This window comes from Physella acuta, unplaced genomic scaffold (assembly GCF_028476545.2).
Source record: "Physella acuta isolate Inbredline_101_S28 unplaced genomic scaffold, ASM2847654v3 ptg000119l, whole genome shotgun sequence".
NCBI lineage: Eukaryota > Metazoa > Mollusca > Gastropoda > Physidae > Physella > Physella acuta.
Window position 1 is genome coordinate 120,250 of NW_026731639.1, and position 27,925 is coordinate 148,174.

The window sequence follows — 27,925 nt, forward strand, 5'->3', positions numbered from 1 at the left end:
TCCAGGACCTCGCAGATATCGCAGAAAAAATGCGCATACACTTATCTCCACGGTTTATTGTCACTGACTTTGAAAAAGCTGCAATCAATGCTTGCATTGAATTCCCAACAGCTACAAGTAAAGGGTGTTTTTTTCATTTTAGCCAAAATATATGGCGAAAGCTACAAGCGTTGGGTTTGGCACTTCTTTATGGCCAGGATCCACAGTTCTGCCTGCTGATGCGGCAAATAGCAGCACTTGCATTTCTTCCAAGTGCAGAGATTCCGGAAGCATTTAATGAATTAAAAAATATTTTCCCACCAAACACAGCTGAGTTAGTAAAGTGGTTTGACGAGACCTACGTTTGTGGTCGAGTGAGGTTGTTAAACGCAAGAGAGGTGAGGGTTCCACCACTTTTTCCACCAGAGTTCTGGTCTGTACATGACAATCATGTACATGGGATTCCTAGGACACAAAACACGGTTGAGGGGTGGCACAGGAGGTGGCAGGTAATTGTAGGGAAGGATCACCCTGGAGTATTTTGTTTACTAAACAAACTAAAGCAGGAACAAGGTAGAGTTGAAGTAGAAATAGAGGCAATATTGCTTGGAGAGCCAGCAAAAAAGCGAAAAAAACAATATTTACAGAAAGAGGACAGGATAACAACTGTAATTGCAGAAAGGGGAAACAGAACTACACTTGAATTTTTGCGTGGCGTCGCTTACAATTTGTCATACTAGGCCCTATTTTTTTTCTATTTTGTAATATACCTTTATTATTATGTAACTGGTTTTCAATAAAAATCAAACATGTCTGTAATTGTAGTTTGTTGTTTAATAAAACTTGTCGGCCTTTTGTCTTGTCGGCCTTTTGGCTGTCGGCCTTTTGTCTGTCGGCCTTTTGTCTTGTCGGCCTTTTGTCTTGTCGGCCTTTTGGCTGTCGGCCTTTTGGCTGTCGGCCTTTTGTCTTGTCGGCCTTTTGTCTTGTCGGCCTTTTGGATGTCGGCCTTTTGGAAGTCGGCCTTTTGTCTTGTCGGCCTTTTGTCTTGTCGGCCTTTTGTCCATGTCGGCCTTTTGTCCGTGTCGGCCTTTTGTCCATGTCGGCCTTTTGTCCGGATCCCATTGCTTGCATAAATGTCTGAGAAAGTTCTTCTCCTCCAAGGGAGGCAAATCAGTGGATATTAGTTGACATTGCAAATTTTAAGGGAACGCGGGACGCCAATTTTTTTTAATGAGCGCAATTTACATTCGCCCAGATAGCTTTCTGACAAATGATTCGCACTTTTGTTTCTGCGTCATGTTTTTTCAATTAATTTAGATTTTGGAGGGAAATACTGAAAAACATTGATGTTAAATTATGTAACTTAAAATTCATGAAAAAATATTTTTACAACTGGTTAAATATTATAAAGGACACATGAAACACGTCCTCATCCCAATAAATGTACCGTAACGTAATTAAACGGCAGACTTGAAAACCGCAAAACAACCTTTAGCTAATCAAATTATAAAAAACAGTTCAGTACCAGTTGATAAAAATTATTTTTTAACGTTAAAGCTATAGTAACCATGGCACTTAATCTCTACAATATTTACATTAATCTGATTAGACTGAAGGAAGCGAATGTTGTGTAATACTTCCAGACTGTCAGATCAGCTAAATACATAGCAAACCATCGGAGTTATTTCCCTTGCTACTACTGCCATTACTAAGGGGAGGGAAAAGCGAGTCGGCTTTAAGAAATCGAAAAGGGTTATATTTGTGTTGATACTAAATTACAGTCGTGGTACGGATCAAAGCATATATTCAGAATGGCTCAAGGATTCTGATTTTGTTCCAGGATAAAAAAATTAGCTGGACGTAAGCTAAAAAATAATCTACAATATTCTTTTGAAATGAATTTGATCACATCTTCGTAGTTGCTTGGATGTCAAAACTACAAGATGTCGTCACACATAAGTCAGCTAATGCAGCGATCTCCACACCTTTTGTCACTGTGCCTATTTATTATTGTTGAAAAGGAAAATAATATCGTCCTCTCATCTACCTCTCATCTTATAAAATATTTAATTTTTGGCACAAATGTTTCTTGTGCGACGGTAGAGCACACGACAGTTAAACCAATAATCTTGTGTTCGAATCCCGTGCTCAAATCTTCAGAGTTCAACCAGTGCTGGCAGTTACATGGCTCACGTTAGGGAAAGTAAGGGGGGGGGGGGGGCATAGTGGTGACCACACTATCCCTTCATTTGCTGAGATTTAAAAGAATCAGGTGAACTCTGCTTCATCTGCCATATGGACCGCCAAGGTAAATTTTTATAGATATAACAATAACCATAATTGATCTAGAATTCAAGGTAGCGAACCTTTTGTGGTGATCAATGTTTAGAACAAAAAAAGGGAAATAACTTCCGAATAGAGCATATATTTTATACAGGATAACTTCTAATTGCAAACGTAAATTAAAACAATTAGGGAGACAAACGTGTTTTTTTTTCTAACAATAAAAGTTTCAAATTCAGATTTCTGTGAATCTTTTCGCCTCCCTTTTCCATTATTCCGTTCCCCATCATAAAAATGTGAAGATTTTATATCACCCTACACCACTAATCATTAATTTTTCTTTCGTATTTAGTAGATCTAAAATGTACCGTTGATATATATATATATATATATATATATATATATATATATATATATATATATATATATATATATATATATATAAGAAAACGTACTAAAATAGACAAGGCCGGTATTTGATGTGATCCCAGACCCATTCACCCTCACCCCCCCCCCCCCCCCCCCCCCCCGACCCAGGAATAAATAGCCTCTCGCCTGTCACGTGGAATGGATAGATGTCACGTGGGAGACGACTGTTTACATTCTGTATGGTGGAGATTTGCGTCCATTCACAGAATCAGAAACAGATGGCCGTGTTCTCAGAGCGCCCTCTAACTGCACCCCTCAGGCTAATGGCGCCTCACAAGCTGATGCCACCCCTCAAACTGATAGCGCCCCTCAAGCTTATGGCGCCCCTTACGCTAAAGGCACCCTTTACGCTAAAGGTGCAACTCAACCTAATGGCGCCCCGCAAGCTGATAGCGCTCCTAAAGCTAATGGCGCCCCTTAAGCTGAAAGCGCCCCTCAAGCTGATGACGTCTCTCAAGCTGATGGCGCCCTCAAGCTAATGGCGCCCTCAAGCTAATGTCACCCCGTTAACTGATGTAGCTCTCAAACTGATGGCGCCCCTAGAGCTGATGCCACCCCTGAAGATAATGACGCCCCTTAAGCTGATGCCATCCTTTAAACTAATGCCACCCCCCAAACTAATGCCACACTCAAGCTAAATGCGCCCCTCTAACTAATGGCGCCCCTCAAACTTATGGCGCCCCTTCAGCTAAATGCGCCCCTGAAACAAATGGCGCCTCTTAAGCTGTAGGCGCCCCTCAAGCTTATGCCACCCCTCAAGCTAAATGCGCCCCTCAATCTAATGGCGCCCCTTTTGCTGAAGGCGCCCCACAAACTAATGCCACCCCTCAAGCTAATGCCACCCCTCAAGCTAATGCAACCCCTCAAGCTAATGCAACCCCTCAAGCTAAATGCGCCCCTCAAACTAATGGCGCCCTTCAAACTAATGGCGCTGTATAACGCTTGTCAGTTTGTGCCGTTTTGTAATGGCTGAGGTAGAAAGTTTGACGTAACTTCCGGTTGTAGGATATATATTTGGGATACGAGACACGGCCATATTGTTTTGTTATATATGCTACACTTTTTTATTGTTTTTTTTTTCCTTTCTTTTTTGACAGCACTTTTGAAAGCTGCAAATGTTGCCTTTGTATCTGCGTCTTTCGAGGTTTAAAATGTTCTACGCCAAGATAATATCAATGTTGTTTTATTTCAATTCTATTTATCGCGCTAGTAGAGTTTGCGAAATCCGACTTAACACCCTGACACAATATGCATTCATTGCGCGTGCGTATATTAATGACTTCTTTCCATTTCTAATGTACCAACAGTATAATGATTTTAATTAGTGACACTCAATTTGTTGTATTGAGCCGACACCTTAATTTTAACTATTATAATTTGCTTGAGTTTGATTGAGTTCAGCTAATTATACATTTTTTTTAAGTTCCTTTTTTCGAACCTGACGTTCCGTTGGGCAAGTGAAGTAGAGTTTGCCTGTTTCTGTGACCTCTGCATATGAAGGGATAATGTTGTCAGCACTAAGCCCAGCCACCTTTAATTTCCCTAACGTGTGTTAGGTACCCATCAGAGCTAGGTACCCATTCGAACTCAAGATTTTCGACTGAGCAGTCTAGCACTCTATCTTCAAGCCATGTCGTACACACTATGTTTCAGCTCTCTATACCGTGGTCTTTGATTTTCCGATAAGAATATTTCATAGATTTTTTTTTTCTTTTTAAACTTTTAAACAGATCATTCGTTAAATTAATTGTATTACATTGTATTAATTAATGAATTGTATTAAATTAATTTTGTTAACGTTTGAGAAAATATTATTTTAATCATATATTTTAATAATAATTATACGTACTGCCTATTAGTATATCTACTTTAACAATCGGATTACAATTATTGAGCAGTTGTTATTGACAGTCATACGAATGCGCCGAATGGCTAAGCCGCTTGTTTAGCAGGCTATACACGTTTTGTTATGTTAATTTTGTTTTCAATCTTCAAGTGTTGGGGAACAATTCCACACGAAAATATGTTGACAGAACTGTTGAGAGCATCTTGTGATATCTGATGAGCATAAGAGCATCTTGTGATATCTGATGAGTATAAGAGGATCTTGTGATATCTGATGAGTATAAGAGCATCTTGTGATATCTGATGAGCATAAGAGGATCTTGTGATATCTGATGAGTATAAGAGCATCTTGTGATATCTGATGAGTATAAGAGGATCTTGTGATATCTGATGAGTATAAGAGCATCTTGTAATATCTGATGGGTATAAGAGCATCTTGTAATATCTGATGAGTATAAGAGCATCTTGTGATAGCTGATGAGCATAAGAAGATCTTGTGATATCTGATGAGCATAAGAGGATCTTGTGATAGCTGATGAGCATAAGAGGGTCTTGTGATAGCTGATGAGCATAAGAGGATCTTGTGATAGCTGATGAGCATAAGAAGATCTTGTGATATCTGATGAGCATAAGAGGATCTTGTGATAGCTGATGAGCATAAGAGGATCTTGTGATAGCTGATGAGCATAAGAGGATCTTGTGATAGCTGATGAGCATAAGAGGATCTTGTGATAGCTGATGAGCATAAGAAGATCTTGTGATCTTATGCACCTTGTTGACACATTCAGTTTATCTGAGACAGCATAACAGGCCTACCACTAAGTGACGTCCTATCAATAATCCAAACTGTAACCTTGGCCTTGTATTTCAGTGCTAAGTCCTACTTATAACCCAAATTTAACCTTGACCTTGTCTTTCAGTGCTGAGTCCTACTTATAACCCAAACTCTAACCTTGACCTTGTCTTTCAGTGCTAAGTCCTACTTATGACCCAAATTTAACCTTGACCTTGTCTTTCAGTGCTAAGTCCTACTTATAACCCAAACTCTAACCTTGACCTTGTCTTTCAGTGCTAAGTCCTACTTATAACCCAAACTGTAACCTTGACCTTGTATTTCAGTGCTAAGTCCTACTTATAACCCAAACTGTAACCTTGACCTTGTATTTCAGTGCTAAGTCCTACTTATAAACCAAACTCTAACCTTGACCTTGTGTTTCAGTGCTGGACGGTATCCAGATGCCGGCCACCAAGTCCTGGGTCACACGTTGGGTCAACTATAAGCTCTACTTCTGCACGTCGTTGTGTAAGAAACCGATCTCTAAACGAGGTGAGTACTTGGTGTGTGTGTTCCTATATATATATATATATATATATATATATATATATATATATATATATATATATATATATATATATATATATATATATATATATATATATATATATATATATATATATATATATATATATATATATATATATATATATATATATATATATGCATGTATGTAAGAGGCCGGCGTTGTAGAATGATAGAACGTACGACTGATCAAATTTGTAGAACGTCCCTGAGCCCACCCAGCTCTGATGGGTACCCTTCTATTTGATCTACCCCATATGTCTTGTGCACAAACGGGAAACGTTTATGATGATATTTCAGTAGCCATGCAAGAACGATAATAAGATATTCTGTCGTGAATAGGGATGGATCCTTTAGTGCTAACTACATTTACACCGATTTCGTTACCTCAAAACATAAGTTTTTAAGTTCTTTAGCTGATGTGATTTGTGGCCCTCTGACAGTGAACTAGTGAAATGATGGCTTTAATTATTGATTTTATCAATTGATTTGGGGGTGATACAAATATCTCAGTGTTGGGACTAGGTGATTTCAGGTGACACACGATAATCCAGTGCTATGATTAAAGGTGAGCGGATTAACCTTTACATTCGTTCAATCGTAACAAATGTGACACAGAGACTTTGACAGATGATGGTGACCTATGGTGACATATGGTGACACAGATCGTGTTTGGTGAGCTAATGCAAGCGGTTGTTTGTGTACCATTTAGGAACGCCGAGCTACCAATGTGTACCTAGGGGCGCCGAGCTACCAATGTGTACATAGGGGCGCCGAGCTACCAATGTGTACCTAGGGGCGCCGAGCTACCAAAGTGTACCTAGGGGCGCCGAGCTACCAATGTGTACATAGGGGCGCCGAGCTACCAATGTGTACATAGGGGCGCCGAGCTACCAATGTGTACCTAGGGGCGCCGAGCTACCAAAGTGTACCTAGGGGCGCCGAGCTACCAATGTGTACATAGGGGCGCCGAGCTACCAATGTGTACATAGGGGCGCCGAGCTACCAATGTGTACATAGGGGCGCCGAGCTACCAATGTGTACTTGGGGCGCCGAGCTACCAATAGCTTTGAACAAAATTTCGACCAACCAACCGTCTGACTCATGAAGATTTCTGCTTGACCAAATTAAATAAGGCTCATAAAAATCATTGCGCTAATTCTCACAAAACTAGAGATACACAACACCCAAAACATCAAACAAAAACTTTATTTGTTAAAACATAAAAATACCCAACCCCCACAAATGTGGAAGAAAAAGTGTAACGTTACTGTCAAGACAAGAGCTCGCTATTTCAAGTCACAGTTAGCTCTTTGCTGGTTTCATTTGGTTTGCACCGGATTTCAGATCGGATCATATTTCTTAGCGTCCACTTTTTTAGATACGGATCATTATTTTTAGAGATGGTGAGATATTCTTGATGCATGTATTGTGATACAGTTATATGAGGTGCAAATATGTTGGAAAATAGTGTGATACAGTTATGTTGAATACAAATATGCTTCATAACGTATATAGCATATAACAAATAACATATATTTACAAGTATATATAGATATATATACATACATATATATATATATATATATATATATATATATGTATATATATATATATATATATATATATATATATATATATATATATATATATATATATATATATATATATATATACATATATATATATATATATATGTATGTATATACATATATATATATATATATATATATATATATATATATATATATATATATATATATATATATATATATATATATATATATATACAATACTTCCTTACAAACGTATCTGTGTTTTCTGGCAAGTCATTTACGTATTTAACGTTTGGTGCCTTGAAGCGTCATATCGACCTGAGGTCACTATGTGATGAAGTCCAATGGACTTGACGTAAGTGACATGATGACCTATTGACCGCTCGTCCTCGTGTTTCACACTGTCCTGATACGTCCAGTGTGCTATGGCCTCTAGAGAGAATGAACGAATCTTTGGACCGGATTCCGAATGTTTGCTGACAAACCCTCTGTTTAAACAAAGCCAACGTGTGTTACATATTTCTATCCAGATATTTGTTTTACTTTTAGCATATCTAGCCGTGGCAGAAAAATTGTTAAATTCACTAGGTACACGTACCAAGTTTCAGTTTCTTCAGCCATATTTAAAAAAACCGCAGACCAATCCAAAACAATGAATTATACCTTAAGCATACACTATTTATCATGGTTTTTTTTTTAAAATATATTGTATCTATATGTTATACGCTTTCAAAATCAATATCAATCAATTAAACGAATATTTTCGATTAACTTAGATATGAAACGATTGTTAACGACATTATGTTTATTAATTTTATAACTTTGTTTTGAGCATCAAATTTTTTCTTGAAGAAATGTTTCCAATTTTAGCCCATCCAACATTTTAACATTTTTAAAACAAAACGCGATAGCACTGTATTTGATTTAGGAAATAAATTATTTTCACCTAAGAATCTCCGGTAATTGAAATGTATTCATTCGGCTATAAATAGCACACAATCATCAACCAATCAGAGAACGAGCTGATCTTTTCCTCAAAAGTGCGCACACTGCGCATTTTCCCAGCGCGGGGGATGACGTAATTTCCGTGTCTGGTCTCGTTATGAGAGAATCTTCTGGAAGGTGATGGGTTTATTCAATAAGCTCGGCTGCATGGGGAAGAATAGCTAATTAATGCGCTTAAGTAAATTAATGACAATCGGATTTTAAAATATTCCTTTTATTATTCCACTGTGTCCTTTTGGAAGCAAAATAAAATCCTGATTCTGTAGTGTTATATAATTCAGGTGATGCCGAATAGTTATTTAAATACAAATTTTTCCCTGGTAAGGAGGGAAGGGGGGGGGCTTTTGTGGGTATCCCGTCTGTGCATGTCTTTCAACATTATATTGCATCAAGAATTTTAAAACAACGAAAAAAAATCATCATCAGAAAACACCGGAAGTAACAGTTGGTTTCGTTACAATTGTGTTCAACTTCCGGTAGCGATCGTATGGTTAGGGTGAGGATTATGGTTACAATCAGGGATTCAGTGAGGATTTAGATTAAGGTCAAAGCTAAGGTAGCGATAAGGCTAAATCCAATGTTATATTTAGCTCGGCATCGAATGTGTCTTGACAAAGTATAACAAGCAAAAAAATATTTTTTGCGCATTAGGTTGGTGAAAACCTTCACTCACACTCAAATAAAAATCTATTAGAACAGTCCGATACAATGGAATGGGAACTAACTCACACAATAAACAATTTACTAATCTTTTTAACCAGAAATAGGGGCAGTGTAGGCGGTGTGGGATACTATTTATAGCATGCACGTGCACCGCTCCGTGACAATAACTCCATGTTTTTTTTTTCATTTAGTTAGCTGTCAGTAGGACAGCTCTGTTAATGGCACTTGAACTCTTAGTTAATAGAAAATTATCTGTATATATATATATTTTATATATATATATATATATATATATATATATATATATATATATATATATATAACATGTTGGACTCCATTGTTTTAGAGTTATTAACTCAGTACATCAGTTTTTGAATGAACGAGAGTCAAGGACAAATGTAGCTTTAAAAGTTCCAGAACTACATTATTCAACTCATTGATACATTAATGTTGAGCATTTCTCCATAACGTCATAGCGTCTCGCACTGGTAGCTTGTTTCTTATTTCCGTTCCGAATAACAATTCACATAGCTACTGCTACATACGACAAAGTAATTAGGGAAAAGTAGCGAGACAGTCTAGACATGACCAGCTAGCTGTGATGACGATAGAAACAACAGCTGCCCTGTTTATCTGCCCTGTCTTGTGTGAGGCTACCTTTTGTGATAGGGCACGTGGGGCAGACAATAGGGGACGTAATTTGATGACGTAGACGGTGGAAAACGTGATTAGGTTGTTTTTTTGTTTTGTTGTGACGATTCGAGTGGTCGGTGGGAAGGACGTAGTGAGGAAGTAATGAATGACTGACGTGAAGTTAGGAATAGATGACTGACCATCGTGTCGGATGGAGTATGATCGTGATGCAAGTATTGAATGACCACCATATAATAAGGAATATGATCTTGATTCAAGTATTAAATGGCCATCATATAATAAGGAATATGATCCTGATTCAAGTATTGAATGAACATCAAATAAGGAATATGATCCTGATTCAAGTATTGAATGAACATCATATAATAAGGAATATGATCCTGATTCAAGTATTGAATGACCATCATACAATAAGGAATATGAGGTTGATTCAAGTATTGAATGACCATCATGCAATAAGGAATATGATGTTGATTCAAGTATTGAATGACCATCATGCAATAAGGTATATGATGTTGATTCAAGTATTGAATGGCCATCATGCAATAAGGAATATGATCTTGATTCAAGTATTGAATGACCATCATGCAATAAGGAATATGATGTTGATTCAAGTATTGAATGACCATCATGCAATAAGGAATATGATGTTGATTCAAGTATTGAATGACCATCATGCAATAAGGAATATGATGTTGATTCAAGTATTGAATGACCATCATGCAATAAGGAATATGATCTTGATTCAAGTATTGAATGGCCATCATGCAATAAGGAATATGATCTTGATTCAAGTATTGAATGGCCATCATGCAATAAGGAATATGATGTTGATTCAAGTATTGAATGACCATCATGCAATAAGGAATATGATCTTGATTCAAGTATTGAATGGCCATCATACAATAACGAATATGATGTTGATTCAAGTATTGAATGGCCATCATTTTGTAAAGAATATGATCTTTGATCAAGTATTGAATGTACGCTGTCCAAATATTGAATGGTAGCAAGGAATGGATGAATGATTTACCATTTAATAACGTATCAAATCCTAGTTGAAGTGTTGAACAAATACCAGATAATCGATAAACTGGCAAAACTAAAAATAGAAATACATTCTAAAGTAGAATCTAGTGAAGAGTTGATGACTGTTGTTGCTGTTGTGTGGTATGTGGTGTCGTGATGTGATGTGTGCACGTGATGTGTGTTAAATACGTGATATGTTTACGTACATGATGTTTTGACATACATGATATGCTTTATACAGAATGTGTGTTATTTGCCTAAAATGTGTTTATGTACACTATGTGTTTATTCTATGAAATTCAGTTCTAAATACAACATCCTAACAAATGTCACATGTAACTTTTTTTTAATGCTGACCTACGTCTTATGGTTCAGGAAGCTGTTCTAAAAATAACTTTCTTTTGTGATGAACACTTCCGGCGCTAAATTCTGGCCAAGGATAAAGATAATTAATGACGGTGCTTCAATTAAGACTAATGCGACGCAAGACAATAGTTAATGAAACTTTTGTTATTACAGTTAATGTCTGCTCCTTTCAAGAAAAAATATTTTTTCTTCTCCACAAATCGTATTCACCGACGTCAAGGAAAAAACAATAAAGAATCAAAATACACAGTTGTATAATCGGCCTCGTCATCTTTGAATTGTGATTTTTTTTTCTAAGAAACTTGATTCACTCACACACACACATAAAACGTGAAAGGTTATTTTTTATTTTCTTCTTCCTACTTTTAAAAACTCGAACTCGATCTGTTGTTCGACAAAACAAAACAAAACAACGAAAACAAAACTGCCTTGACCCCTGTAGTTGTCCTGCTGGGCCATTCAGAGACTTGACAACACCGAAGTGTTCATTCCATGTGACAAAGTATCGTGTGGCCGTTGTTAAAAACTTTTCATCTTCACGCAGTCTAACAACAACGGAAACAAAAGAATTATAAACCCCACATGTCAGAGGGTACGGATAACTGTGTTGATTTAGACCAGGGGTTCCCAACCCCGTGCCCGCGGGCGCCATGGTGCCCGCCGAACGATTCGTATGTGCCCGCCTCTCACTATTCGACAGAGACAGAATTTTTTTCATAGACATTATTGAAAGGTTGAAGGGGATGGATAATCGAAAGTTTGAAGGGGGGGGGGCAAATCGAAAATTTGAGGGGGGTGCAAATCGAAAGTTTTGTCCCGGGTGAAGGGAAGGGTCGCTACGCCTCTGGAAGGAGTTTGTCGATTTAAAATTGGTGGTGCCCGCCACCCTACCGATATTTTATAATGTGCTCTAGAGTAAAAAAAAAGGTTGGGAACCCCTGATTTAGAGTTATGCTAAAATTCAATCTTTCAATTATTGATACGTTATTAGACGCCTTGAAGGGGGGTCTTTGTGTGTTGTTGCGTGCGCTCGTTAAATTTTACACCCGGCCTCGACTGATTAAAACAAATGTTGAAATTAATTAGACGTAATTTTTAATTTCTAAAAACTGACTTTTTACTTTTTCTAGAAATTTTGAAAACTTACTTTTTTAATAGAAATATTTGAGATTTAACTTTCGATATTAACATTTGACATCTAACTTTTCATTGTAACATTATGCATTTGCTTTTTAATAATTACATCGATATTTACTTCTTCATAGTAATATTTGGCATTACTTTTCATCAGTGGCGTAGATAGGATTTTCGGGCCCTAATGCAAAAATTATCAGTGGGCCCTTTATCAGCCATTAGGCTACCAGTAATTGAGTTAAACACGGCCAGGAATGAAATTTGCTAAAGGCTTTAAATAATATAAATATTATGTTGTCTACACTATACATTCTGATTGTACATTTGTACGTTGTTGTCATGTAGAAGCTTACCACAATAACATTATAGCTTATATATATATATATATATATATATATATATATATATATATATATATATATATATATATATATATATATATATATAAAACAAATATTAAATTTCCAATGTAAAATTTTACATTTATTAAAGAGGAATAAGGACCCCATATGCTCGTAGGGCCCTGATGTCTTGCGTATTATTGCTATGCCTCTGCTTTTCATTAATAAAATTTGACATTTGCTTTGTTCACTAACATTTGACATTTGCTTTGTTCACTAACATTTGATATCTGCTTTGTTCAGTAACATTTGATATTACTGAACTGTTGGGTTCACCACCCTGCTATAGGCCGGACAGAAAGGTAACTCTAGTACAAGAAAATGTCCAGACACACCATGATAGCCGATATTGACGAGAGTTAGCTCCCCTGTAATCGACAGAGAAAATAATGATGGACGTGCTTGCCTGTTTGGTCACGCTCGTGACACGACGGTCGTTGACGTCACCTGTCCATCTTCGTTACTGCGGGGGTGGGGGGGGGGGGGAGATGTTCATCTAGTGAACAACTGAATGGACGTCTTTCTACATCAGTGGCAGATTAATGAGATATGGTGGAGGGGGAGGGTGGTCTGGCTCTCAGCCCATTTACATCCCAATTATAGGAGCCTCAATGAGTTCAATTTTAATTTTTTTTTAATGTAAACACCGATGTGCCAGTGACTAGTTATTGGTTGAAGGACCCTGACGATAGGGGCTCCAGACAAGATTGATTCATGCATGGCCTTGGAACGGAAATATATATATTTATATATTTATATATATATATATGTATATATATGTATATATATATATAATATATATATATATATATATATATATATATATATATATATGTATATATATATATATATATATATATATATATATATATATATATATATATATCCAGACATATATACACGTATAAATACATATATAATCATTTATATCTCAGTAAATAAAGTTAGCTGAACGTATATGGAGATCCTTAATCTATTTTCCTTCAACCGGAAACCATAGCTAATCTTCACAATTTTGTAATCAACCGCACCGGAAGTGAGGCTTGGGCTGATAAGAAACCTCGATTCAACGTCACCAACGATGGCGGCTAATGACAGAGGTAATTGATAACGTCAGCGACAAGAAAAAGTAGGAAAAAGAAATTCCGAGGAGGTTTTCATCGTGTGCTGGGAATCTCTTGAAGTTTTATTGGGGCAATTTGGTCAAGAAAAAACTCGACCTGGAACTGTTTTTATCAAACTGGCTTTCACTTGCAGTTTTTTTTTCTCAATTTGTTGAAAATTTGTGCGAAAGTTTAGATAAATATGCGTTGTCCAAAATATGGACGAATTGGTCCTCTAACTTGAATATAGAAATATATATATACAATATATATATATATATATATATATATATATATATATATATATATATATATATATATATATATATATATATATATATATATATATATATGTATATATATATATATATATATATATATATATATATATATATATATATATATATATATATATGTATATATATATATATATATATATATATATATATATATATATATATATATATATATATATATATATATATATATATATATATATATATATATATATATATATATATATATATGTATATATATATATATATATATATATATATATATATATATATATATATATATATATATATATATATATATATATATATATATATATATACGTGTGTGTGTGTGTGTGTGTGTGTGTGTACCTGTACGTATCCGCACATGTGTTTATGTTTGTCCGTTTATGGAGCGTGCGAGTGTGTCTGTTTATGTATCCGTGTGTCTGTGTCCAACCGTCTTTGTCCCTGCGTCTATGTCTGTGTCTATGTGTCTGTGTGTGCGTGTGCGTGTTTGCATATGTGAGTGTGTCAGAGAGGGAGATAGAGAGAGTCATCATGTTAAAAATCAGACAATGTGTTTGATGTACTGGTTGAATGTACCAACTTTAACTTTTTTAAATCATCTTCTTCAAGTTTTCTTCTATACACTTCAAACTTCTGTAACCCCAGCTTTTATTTATTGTTCTAATCTGACTCCTACAAGGGCTGACACACCCACAAGATGTTTGGTTTCATCTATGTTTTTTGTTTTGTTTTGTTTCATCTATTTGTGATCATCTCCACAACACATCGTCTTCGTCCTCTAAGTGCTGCTTCGGTTACATAACATGTACACATGTTTACACAATATATATGCCTGTTATATGGTTACATAACATAGACATAAGGTTACACAGTATATATGTATGTTATATGGTTACATAACATAGACATAAGGTTACACAGTATATATGTATGTTATATGGTTACATAACATACACATAAGGTTACACAATTTATATACATGTTATATGGTTACATAACATATACATAAGGTTACACAATATATATATATATATACATGTTGTATGGTTACATAACATGGACGTATGCTGTATATGATTACACAACATATCTGTATGTTGTATAGTTACGTAACACAGAGCTGTATGTTGTAGACCACGGACCGATGCCCAATTTTTTCCTCCACCAGACGACACCCTATTGTCGTCTGCATGCCTCTGGACAACGACCCTCCCAGACGACATGCACTAGACGCACATCCGGCGATCATTTCAAGCTGTCGCTGCACATTTAGCTCGAGCGTGGCTGGCGGGCACGGGCTTATGTAGGGCTCTCAAAACTCCATCTGCTAAACACGTCTGAGACCCTTGGGGAACATTCGAGAGGGCAAACAGATAGGGTTATACGCCTACGTGAGTGGGAGGGGGTGGGTGAGGGGGGGGGGGTTAGATAAAAATCTGGTTTTTGATTAAGTGGAAATCTTAAGACATAAGGTATACATTTCAAAATGTTAATATTTATATTTACAAGTTTATATTTGTGAACACACACACACACACACAAACACACACACACACACACACACATATATATATATATATATATATATATATATATATATATATATATATATATATATATATATATATATATATATACAAAGGCTTAGTGGTAGACTGGTTGTGTCCAAGAGGAAAATTTTAAAAGACCCCCCCCCCCCCCGCCCCCACCCCACCCCCTCCCCCCAGCCAGATTTTTGTTTTTACCGTGAATTTTCTCCTCCATCAAAGCCTGAATATTTTACGCCTTGGTGTAAAGAAATGGTAAAATACCAACATTTTTAAAAATAAAAACACAGTGATATTTTCCTGGGGGACAGCCGGGAAATTTTCCTAGGGGCCCACCGAGATATTATTCTTGTGGGCCACCGGGCGAGCCAGTCCACTCCTGCAAAACACATCCATACATGTTTTTACAACTTCAAATCCCTTTTGTGCCATATTAAACCAGATGTTATCTATTCATGCTAACTTCTTTTCCCATTCTTCCCCAGCATCCATTATGACGTCATGCTCCTCGGACCCATCACGCGGGCCCGTGCGCAGTCACCTGCTGCGCAAGGCCAAACGGAAGTCACTGCGCATGTCCGTGGTGATCGTCCTGGCCTCCATCGTCTGCTGGACGCCCTACTACATCCTCTTCATCTTCACGTCCTTCTTCTCCAAGGAGCGGGTCATCGACCCGGATGTCTTCAACTACTTCGCCATCTTCGGGCTCTCCAACTCGCTGCTGAATCCCATCATCTACGGAGCCTTCCAGCTTTGCAAGGTGCAATACTGTAGCCCCAGGTTTGTCTCGTGGTCTCCAGGCAAGAATCTCACCTTGTCCACAAAAACCTGCCCAGACGCCCGCGGTGGGAATCTCACCTTGTCTAGTCTAAAACCCGCTTAAAAATTTTTTCACCTTAATCAATTTAACATGCGGGCTATAAAGATACACAGTTTATTTTAAAAAAATTCCAATTTTGCTGCATTTTAAATATTAAAATATTTTAAAAACAACACGTTCTACTTTTTATTTTTAAAATTTTAAAATTCGTATAGACATTGTGAGATTTCGCTATGGAGAGATTTGGATGGTCCCTTGTTCAAAGCTAAATGTCGTACTCTAAAAATTGACTAACTCTTTCATTAAATGCAAAACAATCCTAACAAAAAAATTCTAAGTGTAAATTTTTTTCACGTTAGAATTAAAAATAAAAGTAGTTGTTTTGATTATGAAATTTTTAGAAGGAAAGAAATGAAATAGGCACCGAGGGTTAAAAGATGTACATTAATCACTAGATTACAATCACTAAGTTACAATCACTAAGTTACAATCACTAAGTTACAATCACTAAGTTACAATCACTAAGTTACAATCACTAGATTACAATCACTAAGGTACAATCACTAAGTTACAATCACTAAGTTACAATCACTAAGTTACAGTCACTTAGTTACAATCACTTAGTTACAATCCGTTTGTTACAGTCACTAAGTTACAATCACTAAGTTACGATGACTATGTTACAATCACTAAGTTATAATCATTAAGTTACAATCTTTAAGTTACAATCACTAAGTTACAATCACTAAGTTACAGTCCTTTAGTTACTATCACTTAGTTACAATCACTTAGTTACAATCCGTTTGTTACAGTCACTAAGTTACAATCACTAAGTTACGATGACTATGTTACAATCACTAAGTTACATTCACTAAGTTATAATCACTAAGCTACGATGACTATGTTACAATCACTAAGTTACAATCACGTAGTTACAATCACTAATTTATAATCACTAAGTTACAATCACTAAGTTGCAATCACTAAGGTACAATCACTAAGCAGACAAGTTTGCAGGAGTGGCAGATTTTTTGTGTGGGACTGGGGTGGTCGAATGGTAGAGCACTCGACTGCTCTGAGGTCTCGAGTTCGGATCTCGGTCTGGACGGTACTGCAGGGTGTATCTGAGTCCACCCAGCTCTGATGGGTACTGACTTACATTATGGAAATTTAAGACGGCTGGGCATAGTGCTGACCACACCATCGCTACGTATGCCTAGGTCAACAAACACTTAAACCCTACTTCATCTGCCCAATGGAGTTAGGTCTGAAAGAATTTCTTTACTTTATTTAGTCAGTTTTAAGGGAGAATAGACGTATTTTACTATTAACATTACATAACCTTTATTCAAACAATCTTAATATTAACTAAACAAGACGAGATTAACAAAGTCTGCAGTATACGAGCTTAAGAGTGGATACATCAACAATTTTACAACACAATATCAACATCGGGTAACTGTTTACACCCTACACTACACTAAAAGTATCATCTATGTATCAATCTATGTATCATCTATGTATCATCTATATATCAAAGTATATTTTATAACACTCGGTGCTAATAAGTATAAAAGTTGAAAAAAAAAGCAAATTTTATTTGAAATTTGATAAAAAGAAACACGATGATATTTTTATACAAAAATTAAATTATATTTTACAAAACAAAACCTGAAAAGTATAGAACAGCTAGACTTAGGAATCAAAAACACTCCCCCCCCCCCCCCACCAATACCCCACAAGATTCCCTGGTAGTCTAACACCCCCCCCCCTTAATATCACAATGCGTCCCCCCCCCCCCCCCATTTCCTACCAGATCCCAGAGATAAACTAAGGGGACCACTGTTGTCTGTGTTTGTGTGTAGCGTTAGTGTGTGTCGTGTGTAGTGTGTAGAACTGACCGTGAAACCATTTAATCCAAGCCATTAAAAGGTTTACGGTCTGGCATCGTGTGTACCACGTGATCTGTCCCGCCCCCACCTGTGTGCAATTTTCGTGTCTTCGTTCATTAACAGGTGGCGGTAATTTTTTCACGTGACGTCAACAGGTGTTCACGTGTGTTGGCATGTCGGCTGGTGGTTCCATTTTAATCACACCTAGGGGGATCAGTGGTTTCTTTCACTTCCACTTTTCATTACCTACTTTTTCATTCTCCAAAGCTAATTAGCATGATCCATTTACCTTTTCATTACGTTATTTATTACCAAATACATCCATATATATATATATATATATATATATATATATATATATATATATATATATATATATATATATATATATATATATTCTTGTTTGTGTCAATTTTCAATAGTGTGAAATAATATATTTAAGATACAATATTTTTTAAAAGTAAACACTATTACAAAGAGTATTATATAAAAAAATATTTGTAACGACAGTGCACTACAAACAGGACTGTTTCAAAATGAAACTTCAGCTTGTTATATACCAAAAACCCATGAGTTGTATGTTTGTATCATTGATTACAACTGTATCGTTCATAGTATCATGACCTGCAAATATGTCCCAATTCTGATGACCTGACCTTGTCTCAAAAGAAAAATAACCGGCCCGTTCCTGCAAGGTTAAAAATTTTACTAGATCTAGTACTCAAGCTTGGATTGCCTTTCCTTTGTTAACTCAAAAATAGCCACTGGGTTTTCCCGGAAGCTAAATCGTCTAGTTGTATGTATCCAACCTATTTTACTGGGAAATTGGGCTAGCATCGATTTCTTTACGCGCAAGGTTTTGGGGTATTTCAGTTGCGGTCATTTGGTGTGAATTCCGGTCAAGGAAAGACAGATGTGGGTTGTTGTTTTCGCCAAATTTTCGCGAAAATAAGCAACATCGTCTTTGATGTCCTTCAGGTTTGTAGGATTATTAAAACATCATGAAATGGTACTACTGATGGTACATCTAATAAATGGCACTGTCAAATGACACTGTCAAATGTCACCCTGTTGTCTACAGGGCACAGGACATGTTAGTGAGTGTCCATGAACAAAAGTTAAATTGCTTGGGCTGAGGCGGCATTGTTTGAGACCCATTATAGGCCCTTAAGTGCTTTTAGACCCATTCAGAGTTTCTTCCAGCCACCTCTTCGGTCTACCGCCCCCACCCCTCCCCGAACGAAATGAAATTGATATAGAAAATATATACTTTAACAGTAAATTTTAGTCCGCCCCCCCCCCCCGAAAATTTAAAGTGCCCCCCCCCCCCCCCCCCATCGGAAAAAAAAGCTGGAAAAAACACTGGACCCATTTGAATACCTTTAGTGCTTTTATACCCTTTTGAATACCTTTAGTGCTTTTATATCCATTTAAATACCTTTAGTGCTTTTATACCCATTTGAATACCTTTAGTGCTTTTATACCCATTTGAATACCTTTAGTGCTTTTATACCCATCTGAATACCTTTAGTGCTTTTTTACCCATTTGAATACCTTTAGTGCTTTTATACCCATTTGAATACCTTTAGTGCTTTTATACCCATTTGAATACCTTTAGTGCTTTTATATCCATTGGAAGACCTTTGGTGCTTTAATACCTGTTAGAAAAAGTGCTTATTTTGAGACCAACTAGAATATCTCTAAAGCTTCCATTTAGAAGAAAGTATGTGATGCGTTTTTAGACAAGTATTAAGATCTTTAAATCGTGCAATATTTGAGACCAACAAAAAGACCATTAAGTGGTGCATCTAAAAAATTATGGTGCTATCTTGAGAACCATTCTCAATTCCCCCTCCCCCCTCCCCCCCCCCCACACACACACACTCGTGCTTCAATCACGTTGGTATTGTTAGAGCGGTCTCAAAAATCCTTAAAACCTCTTGATCGTCTTTTCTTTTACAAAAGTCTCAACGGTTCCTATAACATCAGATCTTTAATCGGACGTATATCTGCTGGCTACAAACTGTCACACACACATACTAACACTTAAACTCACACACAAAAATACACACACACAAATACCCTCGCATACACACTGACACGCAGACTACACACAATTTCTTGCAAATCAGTTTTATTCATGTACTTGTAAATTAACAAATGTATTTTTAAACAACTTGATAATAAAAAGCTTTTAAACGCATTGAATAATAAATCAAAACAAACTTTAATTTTCTATAGACATAGTAGTGAAATGGTATTGGTTTTTTTTTTAGATTTCTTGAGCGACCAAAGTATTTTCTTTTAGTTTACAAGAAATCACTCTGGTAGAAATTGTTCAAAATGTTACAAGGCCGGATTACAAACCCATCCACAGATAATTTAACCTAAGGAAATTATTTTTTTTATGTTAGCTGTACACAAATAGAGATGAAGGGCAAGACGCACAAACACACGCAAAAACATACGCACAAACATACGTACAAACACACGCACAAACACACGCACAAACACACGCACAAACACACGCACAAACACACAGTTCTTGTAAAACTATATTTCTACGCGCATGTTAAAAAATGAACATGATTTCAAACTCATCCATACACGCACATACATACGCACAATCACACGCACAAACTGCACCCCTCTCCCCTCTGCTAGCCTATACGATCAGCAAGAACGCCCCTAGCGGCCACACGCCCTAACATTTTACTCAACACTCTCTCCACGGCATCTGTCAAGCGCTATCTCTTTAGATCTTCTAGTAAAAAGCTTTTTTTTTTTCCTTTAACCTCCTTGAAATGTGTGATCTGTAAACACCCTGGACCGGGGGGGGGGGGGGGGGAGAGCAGTTTATTATAAATCAAATATATAGAAATAATGGGGGTACGGATAGTGGGGGGGGGGGGGGCTACTGCATGGGTCGGAATAGTACTAGCAAGAGGGGTCGTGTTTAGACATGTCCTTGCATTTCATTACTTTATAAGTGAAAACCTTTCTGAAATATGGATTTTTTTTTTTTTTTTTTTTTTTTTTTTTTTTTTTTTTTTTTTTTGCTTCTGTTTAATAGGACGGGTTGTTTTTTTTTAAAATTAAATTAAACTTGTCATAGCTCTGAAAAGGAGACACGTGTTTAAACTCTAGCAAGGATCAAATAAAGCTGCAGTGTCGTCACATACTTCAGCCTCTACAGACGAGAGCGTCAAGCATCTGGTCGATGAAAGAACAACACCTTATTTCAAACTTTAGAAGCCGATTCTAAAAAACTACCGCCCGTCTTTCAGAGGACAAGTTTAATTAAATTCGTTTAATTTGCTTTCTAGATTCATTTCTATTAGTTTCTTTCACTGCTGTATTAAAAATAAAGTTTTAGATTGCATTAATTTGTTGACTATAAAATATTCACACACAACTGAAGTTAGTGGAGACGAAATGAAATTGTCAACATGTTTGCACACGAAAACGAGACGGCGTAATTAAAACTTGATCGTTTTTTTTCTTTCGATTTGTTAGTAATTAATAATTTGTTATTTTAGCAATTTTGCCAATACAAACCATTGTCTTCGCGCAAGTCCAAAAAAAAAACGAAAAAAAAAAGTTTAATTGCCAAATGTCCTTAGATGTAATAAAAACTTGTTTTACCAATCAGTGTTACCTAACAACGATACAAATTACTTTTTCCTCGCCCAGTTGGTCGTGGAATTAAAGAAAATTAAAAACCTTTAAACTTAAAATTATGGTTTATCTAAAGCCGGATGCTTACAATTAAAATATCATTAGTCTTGACGGGTTGTAGATTAACAGACACACTTTGATATATTTAGTCTAGTGATGTAGTTACCACAGTTCATTCGGATCATTCCCTTTACTTCCTTTACAGTCCTAATTAATCCCATCTAGTCTAGACTATATATGTAATGACCACAGTCCTAATTAAACCAATCAGTCTATATATGTAATTACAACTATCTAGTCTAGACTATATATGTCAGGACCACAGTCCTAATTAAACCCATCTAGTCTATATATGTAATATCCTCACACCAGCCCATAATTAGGCTGTAATTACCTCTCACCTCAGCATAGCAAGACCACACCACAACACAGAATTTTCTAAGTAGCGCCCCCTAGCAGACTGACTAGCACGCGATCAAAACATCAAACACTTCCGGTCACGCCGGGTGCCGGCACCCATGACAACCAAACAACCGGACAAAATGGCAGACTCCTCACCCCACCAGTGGCTCGACTAAAACCAAAATCAACTGAAGTATCCCAGACGGTCCGACATATATTGATCGATGTCGGGGTTTGGAAATGTGACTAGTTTAGGAGTTGACATTTGAGAAAATTGTCTGCCCATTTATTGCGTAATTTACTATTACCAAGTTTTCTATATTGTAATACACTGACATATGTAATTTCATAAGCTGGTAAATTTAAGAATTTATGTCAGTCAGATGTCAATTTCTCGTTTCAAGTTTTAAATTTAATGTGTTATTGTACTGCGTTGGTGGAAAACTCTATGGCCAATGGTACTGTAGCATGGTATTGATCTAGTAGAGATTGGCTTTGGTGGTAAACAGTATGTCATATGGTATGTTATATGGTATGTCATATGGGTTAACTTTGCCATGGTTCCTGTCGTGTAGAGATGGCTATAGGGAGGGAATAGTTTGGTGTAACCAGCGTTAGGTGGGGCGGCGTCGTCGAGTAGTAGAGCGTTCGGGGACTAGCCCGAAAATCTGGAGCAGGGTTTTGACCGGAGTTCGGATCTCGGTTCCGACTTGTGACTGTAGAACGTCCCTGTGTCCACCCAGCTCTGATGGGTATCTAACCTACGTTAGGGAAAGTAAAAGCGGCTTAAAGCTCCCCCAACACTGATCAAGGTCAACGGTTAAATTTTATCCATTGACACGAATACATCAAGTACAATAGGTTTATTTTTTAGCTTCGAACCAGAGCAAGTATATCTTCTTTACGACCCATCTGTGTATGTATGAAGCTCCCCTTGTATTGCATATTGTATTACTGTATTATCGTACTTTGGGCAAAGGGAGAAATAGACGCATCGTGTAGAATACACCAACTGAAGATAATAGAATCAATCCTTTATAATGACGTAGGTTATGCTTTCATCGAATGTGCGCGTGCTTTATGTGTGTGAGGATGTGCATTGACCAAGCCGTAGAGAGCAGATAGTGAGTACACTGGGGACATATAAATCTCGGCCATAGCTCACATACAAAAGGTAATCGGAAGGATTGGGGTTAACGATTACCAGGAGGGTGAGGTTAACATTTTCAGGAGACGGGGGAGAAGTTAACATTTTCAGGAAGGAATGGGGCTAAGGTTAACATTTTCAGGAGAGAATGGGGCTAAGGTTAACATTTTCAGGAGAGGGGGGAGAAGTTAACATTTTCAGAAGTCAGTGGGGCTAAGGTTAACATTCTCCAGGAGGGAGCTGAAGTTAACAGTTTTTAAGAGAGGTCAGAGGTTAACATTTTTCCAAAAATAGCCACAGTGCCCAAACGGTCGAAGAAATTATTTATAGAATTTTCTGGGGAATATTGTTTTTTGCTCGAGAGTTTTTTTTTTATGATGCGCTGTCGCCACAACTGAGGCGCAATAACCCCAAGGATCCTGTTGTTATATTGAGCTATTTTTGGCCAGCGGATTATTTATGTTTTCCTCATGGTTCACTAGGTTTATATAACGTAACGACCGTCAACTTGGTGGTGTAAGTTCTTCACCATCTGCATAGCTTAAGTATTGATCAGGGGGTAGTAGGGTGTAGTAGAGAGTCATAGCAAGTATCCCTGTATTAAAAAAACTAGCTTAAAAAACTACAGAAGCTAGTACAAACATGCTATACATCTGTGTGGGGGTGGGAGGAATTTACATCCGAATAATGTTTAGATAAATCTGTATAGAACATTACTAAGTTTTGCCATTATACCTATGGTCATGTTATTATTTTTCCCCAAAAATCATTTGTATTTTAACAATTACATTTACTCAGACGACACCCGTAACCTTGAACCATCAACCAGACGACACCCGTAACCTTGAATCATCAAGCAGACGACACCCGTAACCTTGAATCTAATAACCAGATGACACCCCTAACCTTGAACCAACAACCAGACGACACCCCTAACCTTGAACCATCAACCAGACGACACCCGTAACCTTGAATCATCAAGCAGACGACACCCGTAACCTTGAATCTAATAACCAGATGACACCCCTAACCTTGAACCATCAACCAGACGACACCCGTAACCTTGAATCTAATAACCAGACGACACCCGTAACCTTGAACCAACAACCACACGACACCCCTAACCTTGAATCCAATAACCAGACGTCACCCCTAACCTTGATCCAACAACCGGACACCTTGAATCCAATATTATTTCAATCCACCTCACCCTCAACCGACATCACAGAATCTCACACGCACGATTGCCTCCCATATTTATTTGTTCCTTTTTGTTCTCGCTCGTTTGTTTTTCCCGCATCCATTCTTCCAGATGTCTGTCCTGTTAGGGAGGAGAGGTTAATGGCCACACCAGATAATGTATCTACCTCTCCCCCTCCTTCTCTGCAATATAGATACTGACCCTTTCCAACCAGATGTGCATTGTTCGTCATGCCGTATCTAATAACAGTTCGACATATGGCGAGAAAGATCTGAAAATGGTTGCGATAATATAAACACTGAATGCCAATTCGTTTTAAGATTTTGGTCTTGGAGCTGTCATTTTGTTCTGGCCATATATTTTAGCAGTGCCGTATAACTTTTTTATAAAACCAGCGTCATATTCGGAATATGATACCGGTGTCGGAAATACAAGAATTTTTTTTATTCCATTCCACTTTAGTTTCATATGGCATCTTAAGTTGTTGTTGTTTTTTTAAAGTTAAAAATGACATCTCATGGTGTCTCTACTTTAAGTATCATATGACATCTCAATGATGACATTACTTTTAGTTTCATATGACATCTGGATGATGTACTCACACTGGTACATCGATATCTGATCAATACCCCCCCCTTAGATTCAGACGCCCCCTACTGGGCCTAGACATGATGCTATATTTATCTTGTTTATTCTAGTCATAGCTGGCTTGTCAGGATTACTCACGCAGAGGACCACTAAACCACACACCACACCACACTACACCACACACCACACTACAACACACACCACACTACAACATAAACCACACTACACCACACACCACACTACACCACACACCACACTACAACATACACCACACTACACCACACACCAAACTACACCACACACCACACTACAACATACACTACACTACACCACATCACACTACACCATACACCACACACCACACTACAACACACACCACACTACATTTTCTAATCTAATAACTAAACGAAAACCGAATATAGTCTAGTATTAAATTGAGCTAAAATTCAATTACGCGCGACAGAAATTAACAAATGAGAAACAGCTTAACAAGTGTCTGTTATTTTCCTAATTTGGTTGATAGTGCTCCACGATGAATTACAAACTCACGTGCAGCGTACACATACCCCTCAATAGTACTCACCCTTTCACATAATTACATTTCAAACAAAATGTAAACACACGCAACACCCATTGAAACTACAAATGATGATTCCTTTTTTTTTTAAGGAACACAGTAAGTAATGTATACAAATACACACACATACATATATACAATCACACACAGAAACACACACCTGGACCAAATCTCCACCTAACCCCTCCCCCCCCCCACACACACACACGCGCCTCCCCCTGGGAATGAAATGACTTTGTACAACCATTTAACACAGGACCTCCTACCAACCAGCCCGCCCCCCTGGGCCTGTTACGATACAAGTTCAATAGTTGACAGTCTGATAGGAAATCGCGTTCAGTACATCGATCGCCAACCACGGGAGACCACTTTGATTGTAACAGATTCAAATACCACCCCACCCCCACCCCAATCCCCCCCCCCCCCCCTCCCGCTTTAACCACACTTTTTTTTTCTACATTTCGGGTGTAAAGTTTGAAGTAAATTTAAAAGTTCACCCTGTCCTTTCAGTCTCTGCTGTCTGCTAGGGTGTCTCCAAATGTGCAGCGGGTTGTCCCCCGTGGCGTTTTAGTCGTGGCTATTGGCAGGGTGGCGTCCGTTTAAACTTGATCCTTCTATTCACACGTCAGACTTTACGTTTTCTATTGCGTTGTGAGATTGAATGAACGTCCGAGAATTGGGTAAACGTCATAAAATTTGGTGAATATTCCTGAACTGATTGGACGTCACAGAATTGACTGAACTTCATAGAACTTATTGAATTACACAGAATTTACTGAACGTCACAGAATTGTTTGAACGTCACAGCATTGAGTGAACTTCACAGAATTTATTGAACGTTACAGAATTTATTGAACGCCACATAAATTGATTGAACTTCATAGAACTTAGTGTCTTAGTGAACCTCACAGTATTTATTGAACATCAGATAAATGATTGAACGTCACAGAATTGAATGAACGTCCCTAAATGTGGTGAACGTCACAAAATATAGTGGACGTCACAGCCCCGAGATAACGTCCCAAAAGCAATTCAAAAGCAAAAAAAAAAAACAAAAAAAAAACAACTTCAAAACGAAATTGAATGTAACATGGGGTGAACGGCCTAAATTGAAGCGAAACTTTTCGATGGATTCAAGGACTCGAGTCATTTAACTGCCATTTCTTTTAAAACACACAAAACAAACCCCTCTGAAATTTGTACACCCCCACCCCCAGGTTAAACTGCGCACAGTGCGAGCTAAGCTCACATTACCAGAACCACTTTAACAATTTTAGCTCTGAAACCGGCACATTTACCTCAGATAACGTTTGCAGGGCTCTCGCTACTGGCCAATAAATAAAAGTGCCGCCAGACATGTGTGACGCCATCCTTCTTGGCCGCGCGGCCCTCTGTAAACGGTGCCGCACGGTTCCGTATGTAAATAATGTTCCGTAACAAAGAAGTCGGTAGACAGAGTTACAAGACATGGAGGAACAATCTGATTATTTTTTTACTGTCTCTCCAGTTGTATAGTGCCGACGTCCCAGAGGTCCGGGAAAGTTGTTGGTTGTGATTCTTTATGGCGGTCGCAGTTGGTGGTGAGACATGATGGTCAGGGTCTCTGGGCACGTAGAGTCAGGTCTATAGAAGATCAGTTGGGGGCGTCCATAAAAGATCATTTCTATCTCAGATATTATATATAGGCTAGTTTAGAGATGATCATTTGTATGACACATAATACAAACAGGCAAGTTTCTAGCAGAAGAGCTGTTGTAATGTCACAACGTAAACCAGATTTCATTCTTTTAATCTTCGTCCACGACAATAACAAAGATATTTTCCTCAAAAAAAAAAATCCTACCCACTCAAGCTGCTAACAGTCATTTAAAGAAAGATATCTTTTTGTTTATAATTTTTATTCTTGACAAAATACATAACTTACATTGCCACGCCACACTTCCACTGTTCTTCACGTGGCT

At 37.4% G+C, this 27,925-nt stretch overlaps 1 protein-coding gene across 1 annotated transcript in view; it reads left to right on the top strand.

Moving 5' to 3' along the window:
- LOC131934868 (gonadotropin-releasing hormone receptor) overlaps positions 1-27,925 on the top strand; it is a gene marked incomplete at its 5' end in the record, with an annotated part of 204,039 nt that overhangs the window by 98,798 nt on the left and 77,316 nt on the right. Inside the window, 2 exons of the mRNA XM_059291017.1 lie at positions 5,756-5,863; positions 16,145-16,439. Coding sequence (XP_059147000.1) covers positions 5,756-5,863; positions 16,145-16,439 — 403 coding nt within the window. The remainder of the gene's footprint in view (positions 1-5,755; positions 5,864-16,144; positions 16,440-27,925) is intronic.